The following is a 17,590-nucleotide window of genomic DNA, read 5'->3' on the forward strand; positions in this document are numbered from 1 at the left end:
ACTTTGATTCCAGCCCAAACAGTAGTGAATATTTGGCTGTACACAGGACTGCCACCTTCCTCTTCAGCTGGCTCCAACCTGTGATAAAGGGGCTATGATCTTTGCCTGGAGGAAATTTTCAGCCTGTAATAGATCTCTGGCCAGGTGTGTCTCTGCTACAGCCACTCCCCTGGAGACAGAGCTGCAGTGCACGAGGGTGCATTTTGAGACCCTGCTGCATCCAATCAAGGGGGAGTCTGATCAGTTACCGGCTGCAGCTGTGATACCTAATAGCCTTGGCGAGCTTGTAACTTGGTGACGCAGTTAAATGCCTGGCTGCTGAGGTGTAGCAGTAGGCGGGGATTTGTGGGTCTTGATTCTGTTTAAGACTCAACATGGACAGAGGCAAGCCTGAAGAAATGGGGGTAAAGAACTTCTTGGCAGGTCCTCGGAGAAATCCACCTGGACACTAGGGAATTAAGTGCAGGCCGCAGCGCTCACACAGTTTTGTCCACCAAGCTTGCTTGGTAATAAGCATTAACACACAACATCTAGTTCATATGATACATCTTTATTTTTAAAAAATGACCCAGGCGGGGAGGTTACAGGCAGAAGACTGGCTAGAACTGGCCCTTCTACTGTTTGCAAACTAGCATCACCTGCGTGAGGTGTTCCTCTGGAGAGGAGATGCTAGCAGGTACAGTTGTCCTGCCAACAGCACTAAAGGTTTGAGACAATTGCTGAAGTTTGAAAGCCGGAGCTAGTGATATGTAGCATTTTGTTTTCCAGCCTCCTGCACTTGGCCGGCCGGGTGAAGCTGAAATGCAGCCCGCATGCCTGGCTGCGCGGCCACAAAGGAAATGACATTAAATGTGTATAAAAAGCTAAACTATCAGCCGATCGAATACACGTGCAAGAGTAAAAACCACACCCCCCCTCCTGTCCCTTACTGCATCGGTCCCAGGTGTAGTATAGACCCGGTAAGCCAGAGCCCACCCCTATGATGTGGGGCTCTGGATGTTTTCTGCCTGTTGGCGGGGCGTGCCATTCTCTTCATTAGAAGAGCCCTTTTTCTTTCTTCAAGTTGATCTGCTTCCAGCTGGGAAGAGCAGCAAATTCCTCCCTCCCGATTCCAAACACAGCCACAAAGTCACTTTCGGAGAGGTAATTCTGGCAGAGAAAAGGCCGGGCAGATTAGCAGGGGTGGGGTGGGGTGCGGTGCAGTGGCCGTGGGAAGGTCATTTTGGAACCTAAGGGGGCGTAGCTAGGTAGGAAGGGAGGCCGGGCTGCTTTTCCGTAGAGCCGAGGAGGCGCTGGGCTGGGACTCGGGCTCTGGCAGCGGAAAGCCGGGGCTGCAGACTGGACAGTTACTAAGAGGAGACAGAAGTTCATTGACTCAATGGAAGCCCAACAACCTGCTGGAACTGCCCAGTCCCAGAAGGTAGCAAGAACCAGGGCAGTGGGTACTCGCTTCTCCCCTTAGGCCTCACCAATAAACCCTCAGCTCCTCCAGGGTGTTGCCGGCGAGAGGGAAGGTTTTCAGGGCTGGATTCCCAAAGGGGTTTAGGTACCTGTTGAAATCAGTGGGAGTTGTGGGGCTAAAGCCCTGCAGGCTCTGAGCCCAAGCGCCCAAGCTTTGGTCCCCAAAGCTCACCTCTTTCTTGGCTGGGTCTACGTCTCCAGGCAATTCCTCCCTCTGGTTGGTTAGCACTTCTAGAGGGTAGAACTGAACCACGCCAGCACTCTGGGCCCCAGGGCCGGGAGAGAGAGCTGTCCCGTTCAGATCCTACGCAGGAGAAACCCCGGAGCACGTCAAGTTCGCGCGCTCAGGAGAGGCAGGGCCCCTCTCTGCTGAGACTTTGGTCCTAACTCAGTTAAGTGGCTGAATGAAAGAGCTCCGCGGTCTAGCTGTTCTTGCTGGGATCCCCTCAATTGCATTCAGTCTCCCTGCAGGTCCCCTTACAGTTTCGTGTAGCTACAAGATCCCACGTCACCTGGACCCAGAAATGGGCTCTTTTTGCTATGCACTGTTAAACCGCTGTTGTGTTCTACCCCAGAGGTGGCTGCATTTCTCTGGCAGGGGAAAGCATTCCTACATGTGCCATTTGCAATGTGCTTTGGGATCTCTCTAGTTGGAAGGTGCTAGGTAAACATAGTGGGTTGTCGCTTCAGCTCTGTGAGCACAGCCGTTTGTCTAGGCGCTTAGGGGCTGATTTGTAGCAGTTGTGAGGAGATTAATGGGAGCGGCAGGTGCTCGGTGCTTTAGCGGGGCGGGTGGCTGCCCAGCACAGGGTCTTGCATGAGAAAGGCAGGAAAGACCCAGTGGACATAGGGCACGTAGGAGAGTTCGCCCGCAACCTAGCTATAAGTTGTAAGTATGGGCACAGTGGGGCAAGGAGAGACCAGTTAGGGGCGTAGCAGCATGCAGATTCTCTATTTGACTCCCCAGAGGGCCAGACACCTGCTATCCTGGCACGAGGGGACATGTCCCACCCCATGCTCTGCAGCAGGGCGGGAGACGTGTGGTCAGTTTGCTTCCTGGAAGTCCTCCCAATCTTTGGCCACCTGAGCCGAATCCCACCCAGTTCCGGCTGCCTCCCTCACACCCCGTGCCACAAACACAACTCACAGCTGTGATCCTGACAACGGCACAAGCATCTCCCAGCTCCTCCTTCAGCTGCTCATAAGTCTTCCCTTCCTGGAAGGACACAGAAAGCGGAGAACCCCATTAGCCATGGTTATAGCAACAACAGGGAGGGTGGAGTCTTGCCCTGTTCACGGGGAGGTGCCCCAAGTGGGTGCAGGACTGCCCAGCTGTTACCATACCAGAGCGGGGAACACCTGCAGTCAACCTGGGAATGCAACTAGAGGAGGAGAGAGCAGCTTGAGTGAATCCCTTGTCAGCGAGTCTCCAAAGCCAGAAGGGACCATTGTGATCATCTAGTCTGACCTATAACAGGCCAGAGAACTGCCCCAAATAATTCCTAGAGCAGATCGTTCAGAAAAACGGCCAAGCTTGATTTAAAAACGGTCAGTGAAGGAGAATCCACCATGACCCTGGGAAATGGTTCCAGTGGTTAATTACTCTCCCCATTAAAAGCTTTTGCCTTATTTCCTGTCTGAAAATGTCTAGCTTCAGCTTCCAGCCGGTGGATCGTGTTCTACCTTTCACTGCTCGAGCGAAGAGCCCATGGTTAAATATTCGTTCCCCACGTAGCTACTTAGACGGTGATAAATAGATCGAGCTCTTTGAGTCTATCACTACAAGGCAGGTTTCAAATCCTTTCATCATTCGCGTGGCTCTTCTCTGCCCTGTCTCCAATTTATCAACATCCTTCTTGGATTGTGGGCACCAGAACTGGACCCAGGATTCCTGCCGCGGTCGCACTAGTGCCAAATACGGAGGCGAAATAACTTCTCTCTCCTCCTACTCGAGATTCACCTGGTTATGCAGCCCAGGATCCCATTAGATCTTTTGGCCACCACCTCACACTGGGAGCCCATGTTCAGCTGGTTGGCCATCATGCTCCCCAGGATAGAGTCCCCCACACCGTGAGGATGACCTACCTTCCTTGTTCCTAGATCTTTTCATTTAGCCATATTAAAATGCATGTTGTTTGTTCGCACACAGTTGCCCAAGCGCTCCAGGCTGCTGGAAATGAGTGACCTGTCCTCTTCTCTGGCCCAGCCTTATTCCTTATGTTGCCTTGACTTTCTCCTCCCCTCTTTACATTCTCCATCGTTCCCACGCGAGTGAGAGGAGAGAAGAAACTGGAGACTTGAGTGTGGAGATCAGCCAGGCCTCCAGCCTCCGGGGAAAGGCAGTGGATACTGGGCAGCGAACTCCCCTGTGTGCCTTCAACAATCTCCCCCTTGGCTCCTTATCAGCAACCAAAAAGCCCTCTCTGGTCCCTGCTAGTCTAAGGCTCCGTTTCCTTTTCCCCAACTGCTCAAGGCCAGGCCCTGTGTTAGCAGAGAGGAGAGGCAGGTGCCCCGGACTGTGCATTCTGATCCAGAGCAGCAGATGAGCATGAGAAACCCTGCCCCGTCTCCCGGCTGGAGCCGCCCACCCCACTCTCCCACCAGCGTGCTGTGCCCAGGCTTCCACCGTATTTATACTCACGCTCCATTTGTGTGGGTCCCAGGCTACGAACCACCCCGTGAAGTTGGGGGGCTCAAAGCCCTGCTTGACCACCAAGATGGGTGTGTCAGTGTCCCTCCCGCTGGGGTGGGTGTGGAGATATTCCCAAGCAGTGGCCAGCGCTGCCTCCTTCTCCGTGGCATTAGCGTCCGTCCCGAGCCACAAGAAGACCTGCAAGGGGAAAAGTCTCACTGGTCAGTGGAACGCAAGTTAGCCAGGCACGGGAACGTAGGGTTACCATCCGTCCGTATTTCCCCGGACAGGTCCGGCTTTTGCGTCTCTAAATAGCCGTCCTGTCCGGGGTTTTTTTCTCCCTCGCCTCCCTCCCTCCCTTCCATGCAGGGTGCGGCTGCTGATTGGGTGGCTGGGCCGATTGACTCGCTCCCATTGGCCTCCAGCAGCCAGAGCCCTCCCCGGCTCCCCCCCGCCCTCTTTCTGCAGCCCTGTGTAACACACAAACCGGGCAGCGTGTTTTGCAAACACGTGGATCCAGAATGGTAAGGGGAGTCCGGGGGTGGGGGCAGTCAGGGAGCGGGGGAGTGCTGGATGGGTCCCTGGCCTCCACCTGCTACCCCCCCCCGCACGGCCTCCCCTACCTGCCTGCCTCTCCCTTGTCTGCTTGTACTGCCAGAGCCAGCAGCAACTGCTGTCTGCTGCCCCCAGGTCCTAGTGCCCCCATCCACTAATGGGAAGACAGGCTGCCCTTACCCTGCTCTTCCACCCTAGCCCTCAGCCTCTCCAACGCCCCAAACCCCCCAGCCCCAGCCCTCATCCCCACACACCCTAATCCTCTGCTCCATCCCTGAGCCCCCTCCTGCATCATGAACCCCTCATCCCCAGACCCACAGCCCTCACCCCTGCATCCCCTCCTATCCCCAAACTCCCTCCCAATCTCCCTCCCCCTTCCTACACACACCCTCCTGCCCTCAAACTCCCTCCCAAAGCCTGCACCCCCTCCCTTTGCACCGCCTCCCACCCCCAAACTCTATCCCAAAACCTGCACCCTGCACCCCTCCTGCACCCTAATCCCCAGCCCAGGACCTGCACCATAGACCTCCTTCCCCCATCCAACCCCCCTCCCAGAGTCTTAAGCAGGTGGGAGGGGGGGTTCTGGGCACCACCAAAATTTCTACAACCCTGCCACCCATGTGAGTGGATAAGGGTCAGGGCAGTCAGGGGACAGGTAGGGTCCTGGGGGGGGGGCAGTTAGGGTGGGGGGGTTCTCAGCAGGGCGCAGTCAGGGGAGAAGAAGCAGGGGGGGTTGGGGTTCTGAGGGGGGCAGTCAGGGGGTGGGAAGTGGGAGGGAGTGGATGGGGCGGGGCTAGGGTGGGGCTTCCCCGCCCCCACTGTCCTCTTTTTTGATTGTGGAAATATGGTAACCCTACGGGAACGGGACTGGAGCCGAAGCTTAAGGCCAGAAGGGCCGGTTGTAATAACCTGGTTGACCTCCTGCTTAACAGAGGCCAAAGAACCTCAGCTGGGATTTGTGCATCGTCCAGTCTTGGGTCTCCCGCTCCCCCAGGTCTACCAATGCCCCTCAATCCTGACCCGCCGCACCCCCGCTAGTCCATCTCCAAGTTCCCCAGACAGCCAGTTCTACCAGGACCCCCCTGACCTGTAGCCAACCCCTCTACCATCCCACTTCTGGGCAACTCTCACACTGGGACAGCTGATGTGTCCTTAATTAAAAAGCCCCCTGGAAAACCCACATCCCAGGAATTTTCCTGGCTAACAGGCGCCCCTGTTCGGGGCTGGGCAAACAGGGAACCAGTGGCTTTTGCTCTCCCAGCGCACCTGGTCCCACGTGTCGAGCAGCATGACATCGCTTTCGCTCAGGTCATCCTGGCCGAAGTCGGTCACTTCCGTCACCACGAAGCGTCCCGTCTTGTTGGAGCATTCAAAGAGCCGGGGCGGGTTATCTGGGACCTCCTGCTGGAGCCTGCAACACACAGCTCCTTCAGCAACCCTCCCCAGCTGAGCCGGGCAGTGCAACCCGCTCTGTGCCCTGGTACCTTTTATCGTTGGCGTAAGGGGCTTTGCCTCCCAGCACTTCCCAGAACACTGCTGGCTCCTGCCCTTCGGCCACGGTTTCCTGGGCGCCGTCACAGATGGTTGCAGCCAGCTCCTTTGCCATTTCCCGCTCGTCCCCGCTGGAGCCCTGGCGGGCAAGCAGACAAGCTGGCATTCGCTGGCGGTGGCGCACGGCGACAGGGGAGGGCCGCTCGCGGGCGGGTTCGCTTCCCACTGGCTGCCCCTTACCTTGCCGTACCACAGATAGTGCTCGGTCTGGGTCCGGAGCAGGAAGACGTCGTTGGAGTTGAGCGACGAGGCGAACGCCGGGACTTCCATGGCTTTGGTGTTGGACTGGTCGGTTCCGTGGATCTGGAAGAGCCTCACGGGTGGTTCCGGTTCGTTGCTGCTTGTCCTGGATGTCCCACCCTAGAGAGAAGTGGGGGGGGGTGAACCGAGCCCTGGTGCCTGAGACCGAGCCCCAACAGGGCCCCAGGAGAGAGAGAGCGGGGCCTAGTGGTTCCAGGTGGGTTACGGCAGGCACGGGTAGGGTCCGTGCTGGGGAAGGAGAGAGCTACCGGGGGAACCTCATGTTGCAGAGGGTTTGGAGGGAGGCCACCACAGCTGGGAATGGGGAAACACTCATTAGTGAAACGATCCACCCCCAGCCCCCGCACAGCAGTTATTGCTCCAAGCCCGTCTGCTTCTACTTCACTCCAGCAACAAGCGGGGTGGGGGGAGGAAGAGTCTAGGCCCTGTAACTGAGGCAGTGTGGAACAGACACCTGGGTTCCATTCCCAGTTCTGCCACTGATCTACTGCGTGACCCTCCCCCCCCCCCCCGCTTCGTGCCTCAGTTTCCCCTCCCAGCCCTTGTCCGTTGTAGATGGTGCTTTTCAGGGTAAGGGCTGCCTCCAGCTCTGTGTTCGTGCAGTTCCTGGCGCAAAGGGTCCTTGATCTTGGCAGCAGCCTCTAATTGAAACAGCAGCTGCCCCGGTGACTGGACAATCCAGCCCAGCGTCTCCTGCCCCCAGCCTCCCCTTCACCCTGCTCCCGCCAGCGCGGCCGTACCTCGAAGATGACCAGCTTCCCTTTGAAGATGGCCAGGAAGTGGCGCGGCTCCTTGCCCATGCTCACGCGCACCTGCACCGGCTCCCCGGCGAACTGCCGGTCCACTTCCACCGCCTGGTACGCGGAGGCAGCCAGCTCGTCCGGCGTGGCGTGCCGACCCTGGGTATGAACAGAGGAACCAGCTCAGACCGGCGGCCCGGAGGAGTCTCCGCTCCCGCGGGCGAGGCAAGGCCTCTGGGCGGCGCACCGTGAAGCGGAGATGGGGCGACGGGTTCTGCCTACCTGCCAGATGTACAGGATGTAGCGGGGCTGGTGGTTCACGCCGTAGGTGTAAAGCACCAGGTAACAGTCTCCGCCGTAGAAGAAGCCGTGCCACTGGGATTCCACCGGCGCCAGCTCCAGATTCTCGATCCTCCAGACCTAGAGCGAACGGAAGTGATGTTAGCGGGGGAATGGTAGCGCTGGGCTCTTCAGGTGGCCGGTCGGTCCACGCTGACCCCGGGACGAGGACGGTCTTTGTAACGCGGCCGTTAAAAGCAGGTTCCCCTCCCCCAGACTCAAACTGTTGCCCCATAGCATAGGGAGTTTTGGCTTATGGGGAGGCCGCACCCCACCCATTCCCTGCACAAAGCTTGGAAGGGGAAGGGGGCCATAGGAAATCGGCCAGACGCGGGACCCTCTTTGGGGCAGGAGCTTGCGCAAAGGGGGAGCATGCAGGGGCGTGGGCCCTCCCCAATCAGTGGGGGCACAGAACACCTCCAGCCCAGCCAGGGCGGGAGATGACAGCTCCTTTGGTCCTGGGGCTGCAGCAGGGAGAACCAGATCCTCCGGCACTGGGGAGAGTGAGCTCCACCACCCCAGGGTCCACTGCCCCAAGGCCATGGGGGAGAGCCAGCTCCTCCGGCCACGGGGAGGGCGGGGCCCCAGAAAGTGCCCCTCCGAAAGCAGCCAGATTTTTATTCCTGTGTACGCCCCTGCTTCGGGTCATTCAGAAGGTCTGGCCCGCTCAGCCCAGAGACGCCGCGAGCCACTTGGGCGTCTTCCGTGTGCAGCCAGGCCCGACGACTAAGGATTCCCAAGCCACTCGCAGGCGCGGGACTCCCCTGGGGCTTGCCAGCTTGGGCACTGCGACGGGCGCAAGGGCCCCAGGCTGCACCTCAGCGAGCGGAGGGTCCCGGGTCCCCCTGGTCCCAGCAGCCACGGGGGCTAAAGAGACACCTGCCTTGCCAGGGAAAGGGCAGAGGGGTCACTCAACAGAGCATTCGGCTTCCATGCGGCTCGCGGCTCCTACCTCCACCTTCCCTTCCCCGTTATCCACCATCCGCTCCTGGGCGGCCAGCTTGGGCCGGGCGTGCAGCAGCGTGGCATCAAACTTCTCCTGGCTGACTTTGGCTGCAAAAAAAAGAGCATCAGGGTTTGGGCAGCAGCCTAGCAGAAGGGAGGGAGCAGCAGATGCGGGCGTCAGGGTCGCAGCTGTCAGTGTGGACCCTATAGCCCACAGCGTCTACCCCTATATGCTGTATCCCGGCACCCTGGGGAAGACCTCGGCATGGGGGTAGGGGGCTAGTTTAGGAAACGACCAGAGCAGCCCCGTGTCTCCCTGCAGGCTGGGGGGAAGGCAGCCGTGCACGGTGCGAGCTCCAGGAGAGAGGAGGCTCTTCCTTACCCACTTTGCCAGCGCTGTAGGCTTTGCCCAGCCCCACCGTCTGGTCCCGGACGGCCCATGTCTGGAATAGCTGCTTGAACATGGCGGATTCGGCTCCGTCGTTCACCATCTCCACGTTGGTGCCGTAGGGGTAGCCCTTCATGTTGATGAACTCCTGCTGGGCCGGGGGCGGAAAGCGGCAAGGAGCCCGGTCAGGGGGGCGACCCGGATGCCCGGCCAGGGGCCCCCACCCTCTGGCGGCAGGGAGTCAGGAATCCTGCTTTCACTCCAGGCCCCCAGCTCGTCCCCGGTCTGTATCGGCTCCTCCCCCTCCCCGCATCACGGTTAGCGAGACCCCTCCCCCAACCTCGGTCCTACCAGAGCTTTGGCCATGGCTGTTTGCTTCTCTGCCTTGGTAGCCCCCTTCCCCTTCCAGACGTAGATCTTGGTCCCGGCGTGATCCAGGATGTAGCAGTCCTGGGGAGGAAAAGGTTAAACCACTTCCTGGGGCTGCTGATTTGGCCCCATGCTAGGCTCCCCTGCCTTGCCCTATAAGGCGCGAAGGGGGGGTTGGGGTTTAAAATGGGGCGCAAAGGATCCAATCAGGCACCATGCGCCAGTTCGGGGGGCTTCCCGGACCACACCCCAGCGCTCAGTCCAGCCCCGGATTGAAGGGGACGTAGGAGTTGCCAGAGTGGATCAGCCTCGACGTCCGTCCAGCCCTGTCTCCTGTCTCTGACAGTGGCCAGCGCCAGACGCGGCAAAGGAAGGCGCAAGAAGCAGATGCGGGATGATCTGGTCCCCCTATCCCCCGCCCCAGTCTCAGAGTTAGCCCCATCCTGCAAAGAGGACTCTAGATGGCTGGGGACGCAGGGCAGAGCCGGGCAGGCAGAGGTGGGGCTCTGGGTGAAGTGGAGTGACAGGAGCAGAGCCCCAGGGCGCAGAGATGGGTTTTAAACGGCACATGGCGAAAGTCCCGACGATGCCCCAGGAGCCCCCGGCTTTCACTCACGTCATGGGTCAACAGCTCCTGCACCAGCGGCCTCGTGGCCTCTTCCAGCACCTGCATTTTCCCTCCGGAGTCCGAGACACTAGAGAAAGGAGAGGGGTGGATTTATTCCCATGGCAGCCGGGGATGTGGGGACTTCCGGGCCCAGGAGGGGAGCAGACGCCAGGGCAATCCGATGGGACAGTTTCCACCTGCTCCCTTTTCTACTGGTCTCTCGGGCACAGGGCCGTCAGGGCCCATCCCAACGATGCTGCAGCAAATCCAGGAGCCACCAGGAGCCCTGCTTGGTTTGTGAATTCGCCAGCCGCGCTGGGGGGCGTCCCTGGAGGAAGATCCCCGAGGAACAAAACCCAGCCAGCTCCGTTGCGCTTGGATCAATCTAAGCCTGTGTGAGAGCTGCGGATTAGCGAGGGATGGGGAGAGAGGCCAGGCAAACGCCCTGGAGCTAGCGAGATGGGGAAGCCTCTGTATGATGCGCCCCCCCGCTGCTTTGCACTGCACCCTCCTCCCCGCTTACCGATAGAGCAGGACGGTGGCCTTCTGCTGCTGGTCCACCACCTCGTCCGGGGTGCTGGGTTTGATCTTCCGCGGCCTGTCCCCGAGCACGCTCTGCAATGCTGTTGTCAGCTCCGGGCTGGCTCCCTCCTGGTCGCCGTCCACCACCCTGATCTCCGCCCGCCCCCCGCGCTCCCGGTCGCGGATGTCTTTGGCCAGGAGCATGGCCTAAATGAGACCCCCCAAAGAGACCAATCATCGGCTCCCCGCAGCGCACTGGGCAAAGGCACCAGATCGCCCCTGCCCGAGAGCCTGTGCTGTCTGAAAAGGCAGGACGGCCAGACACGGAGGGGACAGGTGAAGGGCAGATCACAGACTGAGTACAAACACAGACCGGCCTCGGCACCCCGCACGCTCACCTGGTCTGTGGAGAGAGGAACCAGCGCTCGCCAAATGCCCTTCCAGGGTGTCGTACAGAGCGCACCCACCTCTAGGGCGCTGGTTCCGAGCCAGCCCCGTAGGGCCAGGGAGCGGGATACAGGCCTTTCCCCCTAGGGCGCTGGTTCCGAGCCAGCCCCGTAGGGCCAGGGAGCGGGATACAGGCCTTTCCCCTCTAGTGTGCTGGTTCCAATCCAGCCCGTAGGATCAGGGAGCGGGATAAAGGCCTTTCCCCTCTAGGGCGCTGGTTCTGATCCAGCCCGTAGGGCCAGGGAGCGGGATACAGGCCTTTCCCCTCTAGTGTGCTGGTTCCGAGCCAGCCCGTAGGGCCAGGGAGCGGGATACAGGCCTTTCCCCTCTAGGGTGCTGGTTCCGATCCAGCCCAGTAGGGCCAGGGAGCGGGATACAGGCCTTTCCCCTCTAGTGTGCTGGTTCCAATCCAGCCCGTAGGGTCAGGGAGCGGGATAAAGGCCTTTCCCCTCTAGGGCGCTGGTTCCGAGCCAGCCCGTAGGGCCAGGGAGTGGGATACAGGGCCTTTCCCCCTAGGGCGCTGGTTCCGAGCCAGCCCGTAGGGTCAGGGAGCGGGATACAGGCCTTTCCCCTCTAGGGCGCTGGTTCCGATCCAGCCCAGTAGGGCCAGGGAGCGGGATACAGGCCTTTCCCCTCTAGGGGGCTGGTTCTGAGCCAGCCCCGTAGGGCCAGGGAGCGGGATACAGGCCTTTCCCCTCCAGTGTGCTGGGTTCCAATCCAGCCCATAGGGTCAGGGAGCGGGATAAAGGCCTTTCCCCTCTAGGGCGCTGGTTCCGAGCCAGCCCGTAGGGCCAGGGAGCAGGATACAGGCCTTTCCCCCTGGGCGCTGGTTCCGAGCCAGCCCAGTAGGGCCAGGGAGCGGGATACAGGCCTTTCCCCTCTAGGGGGCTGGTTCTGAGCCAGCCCCGTAGGGCCAGGGAGCGGGATACAGGCCTTTCCCCTCTAGTGTGCTGGTTCCAATCCAGCCCGTAGGGTCAGGGAGCGGGATACAGGCCTTTCCCCTCTAGTGTGCTGGTTCTGAGCCAGCCCGTAGGGCCAGGGAGCGGGATACAGGCCTTTCCCTTCTAGGGCGCTGGTTCCGAGCCAGTCCAGTAGGGCCAGGGAGCGGGATACAGGCCTTTCCCCTCTAGTGCACTGGTTCCGATCCAGCCCGTAGGGCCAGGGAGCGGGATACAGGCCTTTCCCCTCTAGTGTGCTGGTTCCGATCCAGCCCGTAGGGCCAGGGAGCGGGATACAGGCCTTTCCCCTCTAGTGTGCTGGTTCCGAGCCAGCCCGTAGGGTCAGGGAGTGGGATACAGGCCTTTCCCCTCTAGTGTGCTGGTTCCGAGCCAGCCCGTAGGGTCAGGGAGCGGGATACAGGCCTTTCCCCTCTAGGGCGCTGGTTCCGAGCCAGCCCAGTAGGGCCAGGGAGCGGGATACAGGCCTTTCCCCTCTAGGGGGCTGGTTCTGATCCAGATCCAGGGGAAGGAGAATGGTCCAAACTTCCCTTCCCTACAGCGGAAGGAGTAATCAGAATCCAGGGCAGGGTGGGGCAGGTCCAGCGAGGTTCCTACCTTCAGCCGCTCCTTGGTGTTGCTCTCGGGGCCGTTCCACTGAATAATGACCTTCCCCAGGTCCAGCAGGAACACGTCCCCCAGGTTAAAACTGTCCCAGCTCATCTCCACCTGCGGCCGGGGGCAGGGGAACAGAGAGGAGGCCGTGAGGAGGTTGGCACCAGGGGAAGCGGGAGGACCGAGCGGCAGTGGCCCTGGTGGCACTGAAGTGGGAAGGGCACTGGTAGGGCGGTCAGTGGGGCAGCCACCATGCTGGGGGAATCGGGAGGCAGGGACTGCGCCAGCACTAGGGTGGGAAGGCAGCGCGGGCATGGGGCGGGTGGAGCGTTGGCTCTACCAGAAAGGCAGTGGCGACGCTGGCCCCAGGGAATCAGAGGCCAGGGGACGCAGGGGAGAAGGGAGGCTGCCTTGCGATAGGACAGGCGGTGGCCCAGGCCAGGGTCGGGAGGTGGAGGCCGCGCTGGCCGGCACAGGTTCCGGAGCCCAGGCTCACCTCGGTGGCTGTGACGTTCCGTCTCCCCTTGACGTGCAGCAGGCGCCGGACGTTGTAGACGTTGGTCTCCACGTGTGTCATACCTGAAGCCACGCCGCCCTTCTTGTAGCTGGGGGAGAGGGGCAGGGGAAGGGTGAGCGCCCACAGCAGGGAAGGGGGGCCCGGGCCAACCCGGCAGGGAGGAAGGGCCGTCACGGGGCAGGAAGGGGAGACACACACGCGGGGTGCCAGGACCGTCCTCACCCCAGCAAACACGGCCCCGTCACCCCCCAGCCCCAGAAGGTGCTACAGCCACAGCTCCTTGCAATACTTGCAGGCTGACGTCCCCGCGTGGGGGCTGGGTGGGTGGGGTGGTCTGTAGGCCACACCCTCCCCCAGACGTCCCCGCGTGGGGGCTGGGTGGGTGGGGACGGTCTGTAGGCCACACACGCCCAGGACGTCTGGGTGGGGTGGGCAGCTGGAGTGAGATCCTGTCCCTCCATGAGGCTCCAAGCGGGAGGATCGGTTGGTCAGGCCCACCAGGACAGGGCCCCTCGGCCTCCTACTCACATGATGCCCTGCTTGAAGTAGCCTTTGAAGAGGTCCGACTCGTGGCCCTGCACCTCCCGGTGCTGCACGGGGCCCCCGCCCAGGTAGTCGTCCAGCTGGGTGGTGTAGATGGCGGCGCAGCCCTGCTCGTCCCGCGAGGAGCTCTTCCCGACCCAGTAATGGATGTCGTAGGCCAGGACGCTGCCCGAGCGCCGGGTCTGCAGCAGGGACAGAGCCCGAGGAGTGACCCTGCGTCTTCCCCGCCGATCAGACCAGCATCGGGACTGCCGGGGGCCAGGTGCTCCCGGATCCCAGCTGGCAGATGTCCCCTCCTCCACTGCATGGGGGAGGGAGGGAGGGAATTTCTTCCTGACACCCTGCCCTGCTACAACTGGGGATCAGTTTGTCAGGGCCCACCCGGAAGCCGAAACAGACAAGCTCTCCTTGCTCTATCCTCACTCACGCGCTAATCCTAACCAGAACGATTGCCTCCAAATCATGTGGCAGGGAGTCCCACAGGCTAACAGGACGTCGCACAGACCATTTTCTTTTGTCAAGCTTAAACCTACTGCTGTTGCCTTCGCCTTTCATCGGCGCTACTCTCCCCCCCACACACTCACACCTTCTCTGCAGCTCTTCCAAGGCGGAGGGGAGGGGGGCGGAAGGAGGAAATGGAAGAGATCAGCCTTGCAAAGCAGCCTCCCCGAGCTGCTTGTCTGTCCCACACCCATCAGGGTTAAAGCAGAGCGAGGGGCCCTGGAGCGAGTCCCAGCAGGTCGGCGGCCTGGGGAATGGGGGTTAATGACCCTCCCCCCAACAGTGGTGGCGGCTCCCTGGGGGCACTCACCGAGAGGAGGACGTAGCAGTCGCCCTCATAGAAACTGCCGTGGGATTTCGGAGGCACCTGCACCAGGTCCATTTTCTGGGGGGAGGCAGAAGTGCATTGAGACCAGAGCAGCCCCTCTTGTCCTGGCGTCAGCCATGGGGCACACAACAGCCCCCCTCCCAGAGTGTCCCTCACCTCCTCCCCCCACCCGCACCAGCAGCTCAGCCGAAATGGTGCGTTGGGTGTGCACCCAAGGGGAAAAGCACCAGCCAGACTCTCCCCGGCGGGCCACCCAGAGCCCATGGGCCGCTCAGCTCCCCCAGACAGGGCAGGGCCGGCAAAAGGAAGAGCCAGGAGGGAGGAGCCGGCTGGGCCATCAGGGATCTGGACAGAAGCCTACAGAGTTGGGGGTGAGCATTGGCCTGGTGGTCGGCAACAATGCAGCCACCTCTGGGGGGTGGAATGGCAGCTGTTTATGGAAGTCCTGCACATCCACCACTGGAATGCAGCCACCTCTGGGGAGGGACAACACAACTGTTTATAGGAGTACCCCACATCCACCACTGGAATGCAGCCACCTCTGGGGAGGGGCGTGGCAGCTGTTTATGGGAGTACCCCACATGGATCACCAGGGGCACGGGGCAGCTGTGCCAGCAATGCTACACCATCGTTTGGGATAGGAAGTGAAGACGCCCACCTGGACACTGGAGCCTTTAGGGACGCAGAGCATAAAGGGCTGGAATTGGAATTAGGCAAGGGCACCGCACCTCAGCCCAGCCCCCACGAAAGGGCCGTGGGAAAAGACAAGTGGCCCACTGGAAGCACTTGCTAGCCCACTGCCCATACCCCTTTCTTCTGCACCCTGGAGGTCTCCCAGCCAAGCCCTCGTTACCAGGCCAGACCCGACTTAGCTTGGGAGCTCCAAGGGGATCCCAGCCCCACTTACCTCGACCCTCCAGACGATGAGGCCGGGCATGTTGTTAACCGCCTTGAAAGCGCTGCTCAGAGCCATCGCGCCCTGCGCCAGGGACTCGCCAGGGAGCTGCTGGGCAAGACGGGACAGTCAGCCCAGAGCCAAGGCCAGCCCACCCCCGACACTGCAGCTGACGTCCCAGCTGAGCCAGCCAGGGGTGTAAAAAGCTTCTGTAAAAGCCTTGCCCGGAAGCTGCGTGCTTTGGGGGGGGAATTAAAGGGGTGAAGCGAGGCAATGTGGGGTAGGGGATCCCCCAAATCGCACGAGATGGGACCCAAGCAGCTCAGCAGGGTGCACCATCCGTATGAGACCACCCCACCCCCAAGGGCCAGCCCGGATCCTGTCTGCAGGGGCTGCCTGGGACCCAGGAGAGGTGGATGTTCCTCGGGGGTGATGCGTGCAGCGTGAATCAGCAGCCAACGCCCAGGAGAAGCTCCCCCCCCCACGTGTCTCGCAGCACTGGGGATCTGCCCCACCCCACATCTCAGGGGCTCACCTCTGCAGCTGTCCCCCTCCCCCGAGTGATGCTAAAGGCTGGTGCCTGGTATTTGGGGCTTTCCCTTGGAGCCAGAGCTCACCAGCTCCTCAGGATCATTCCCCCGCCTCTCCCTGAGTCACGCCAGCCAGAGTTTGGGAGACTCCATGGCCCCTTTAAGGAGGAATTCTCCTTCCCAGGCCTGGCCTGCCCCCCCCCAAGCAGATGGAAGCTGTTAGGGCATGTGGGCCCCACCCAGCTGGTTCTTGTGCCACCCCAACCGGAGTCAGGCCGAGCTGCGCATTCACACTGCACAGCAGCCTCTCCCGCCCTCCCTGCACTGGCGGGGATGGAGCCCAGCAGAGAGCAGGTTTTCTAAGCTCTGGACCCATTCTCCATGCCCTAGTCCCAGGCTGGGCTGGGCGCCTCTGGCTTCGCCGGGGTCAGTGGCTTTGCCGACGCAGCCAGGGCTCAGACCCAAGGGCACCCTGCGGATACTTACGAACACCGCAGGGATCTCTCCTGCCCACTGGGTGCTCCCTGCCTGGGGTGGGTCCAGCTACCCAGCACGCTGGCCCAGGGCACAGACGGGGCGTGGGCCCTGATCTAGCTACGCTGCCCGTTGCACTGCAGGGAGGGACACGCCCTGACTGCAGGCTCTGGAGGAGAATGGGTTCGAGGGGCCGGGCTCACAGCAGCCCAAACCGTAACCGCTCCCCCCCCCTCTACATCCCCCCCAGTTTTCAGTCATTGAAGCCAGATGGTGTAACCTGACCCAAGGAGCCAGCCCAGCCGCAGTGCTAGGAGAGCCTCAGCTCGGTGAGACACCATCAGCTGGGTTTGATTAGCCAGGAATGTGCTGGTTTCGGGGCTGGGCGAGGCGGTGTTGGCAGAAGCCGTTCACACTGGTTCGTTCCTCTCCGACATGGCCAGCCCTTTCCGACCATTGCCCGATCGCAGGGCAGGCGTCTGCTCGTGCTGAGCCCCTGGGAGGAAAACCCCCAGGGCCAGACTTCCCCTCCCCATGTGGCACCAGCTAACCCAGTACTGGGAAACCTGCCATGGCCTTCCCTGATCCAACCCTTGGTTGGCACCAGTTCCTCCTGCCTAGGGCGCAAGCGATGGCCGCTCTCGGATCCTGCCTCAGCTGGGATCTCTTCCCCCACCCCGTTTAGATCTACCTTAATTCAATACTTTTCACTCCTCTTTCCCTGCCCGAGTCGCCGCCGAGGGCCCTTGCCAGTTCTCTCATTAAACAGCCACATGGTGGCATTATGCACCAGGAGCCCAACAGGAATGGGGCGGGGGGGGCTTCAAGTTACTTCTCTGAGCCCCAGCTATAACCCTCTGCCCTGAGCCCCACAGATCTGGGGCCAGCTCAGCCAGCCCCTCTCCCTCACCCAAGGCAGGAGTGGTCCCTAAGGCCGCTGATCTAGGTCTTCGGCCACCCCAAAGTCAGGCCGGGACTCACCTGAATTCGCTGCTGTCCTCTGCAGACGGCTGTTGAGGAGACCCCGGGGCAGCTGCTGGCACGAGCCCCAGTCACCCGGCGCGCCCGGACCCAGGCGTTATATTTGCCTGAGTTTGCATCTCAGCCGCCTTTGGGCGACCCTGGCCAATGAGCACTGGGCTGGGCGCACGCTCCACATAGGCAAAGCAGAGGGAAAGCAGTTATTTGTTCCTGGTCAAAGCACTGAAGGGGGGGTGGGAGGCGGGGGGGGGGCGCAGGGACTCGAAGGCCAGCACCGCCTGGCTTGCCTCCGTCCACGCCCTCTTCCCATCGATTTTTCTTAAGTGCTCGGGCTGATTAATAATTCAAAGGGGAGGGGGGAAAATTAACCACACGCGGGCGACATGCACGGAGCCGAGGCAGGAGATGGGGCGGGGGGAGGAGCTGAGCCCTGAAGGGGGCAGCTCTTACCCTG

At 61.2% G+C, this 17,590-nt stretch overlaps 1 protein-coding gene across 4 annotated transcripts; it reads right to left on the minus strand.

Annotated features, from left to right (window-relative positions):
- Positions 1 to 529: 529 nt before the first annotated feature.
- AVIL (advillin) lies at positions 530 to 17,292 on the minus strand. 4 transcript variants are annotated; one of them, XM_054012797.1, is made up of 20 exons: positions 17,137 to 17,292; positions 15,164 to 15,259; positions 14,239 to 14,313; positions 13,413 to 13,609; positions 12,864 to 12,972; positions 12,371 to 12,481; positions 10,372 to 10,577; positions 9,858 to 9,936; positions 9,224 to 9,322; positions 8,867 to 9,023; positions 8,492 to 8,592; positions 7,483 to 7,620; positions 7,201 to 7,359; positions 6,380 to 6,559; positions 6,133 to 6,278; positions 5,915 to 6,059; positions 4,103 to 4,291; positions 2,609 to 2,677; positions 1,634 to 1,765; positions 530 to 1,149 (listed from the first exon to the last, which is right to left on the minus strand). In XM_054012797.1, exons 2-20 carry the CDS (start codon positions 15,227 to 15,229, stop codon positions 1,036 to 1,038), a joined length of 2,472 nt encoding a protein of 823 aa, XP_053868772.1. In that variant the 5' UTR covers positions 15,230 to 15,259; positions 17,137 to 17,292; the 3' UTR covers positions 530 to 1,035. The 4 variants fall into 4 exon arrangements, with proteins under 4 accessions (XP_053868772.1, XP_053868774.1, XP_053868771.1 ...); XM_054012799.1 differs by lacking the exon at positions 17,137 to 17,292 and adding an exon at positions 16,168 to 16,338 and having other exon boundaries at positions 8,867 to 9,020; XM_054012796.1 differs by lacking the exon at positions 17,137 to 17,292 and adding an exon at positions 16,168 to 16,338.
- Between the last annotated feature and the right edge of the window lie 298 nt (positions 17,293 to 17,590).

The sequence above is a fragment of the Malaclemys terrapin genome, chromosome 23 (genome assembly GCF_027887155.1).
Source record: "Malaclemys terrapin pileata isolate rMalTer1 chromosome 23, rMalTer1.hap1, whole genome shotgun sequence".
NCBI classification, from domain to species: domain Eukaryota; kingdom Metazoa; phylum Chordata; order Testudines; family Emydidae; genus Malaclemys; species Malaclemys terrapin.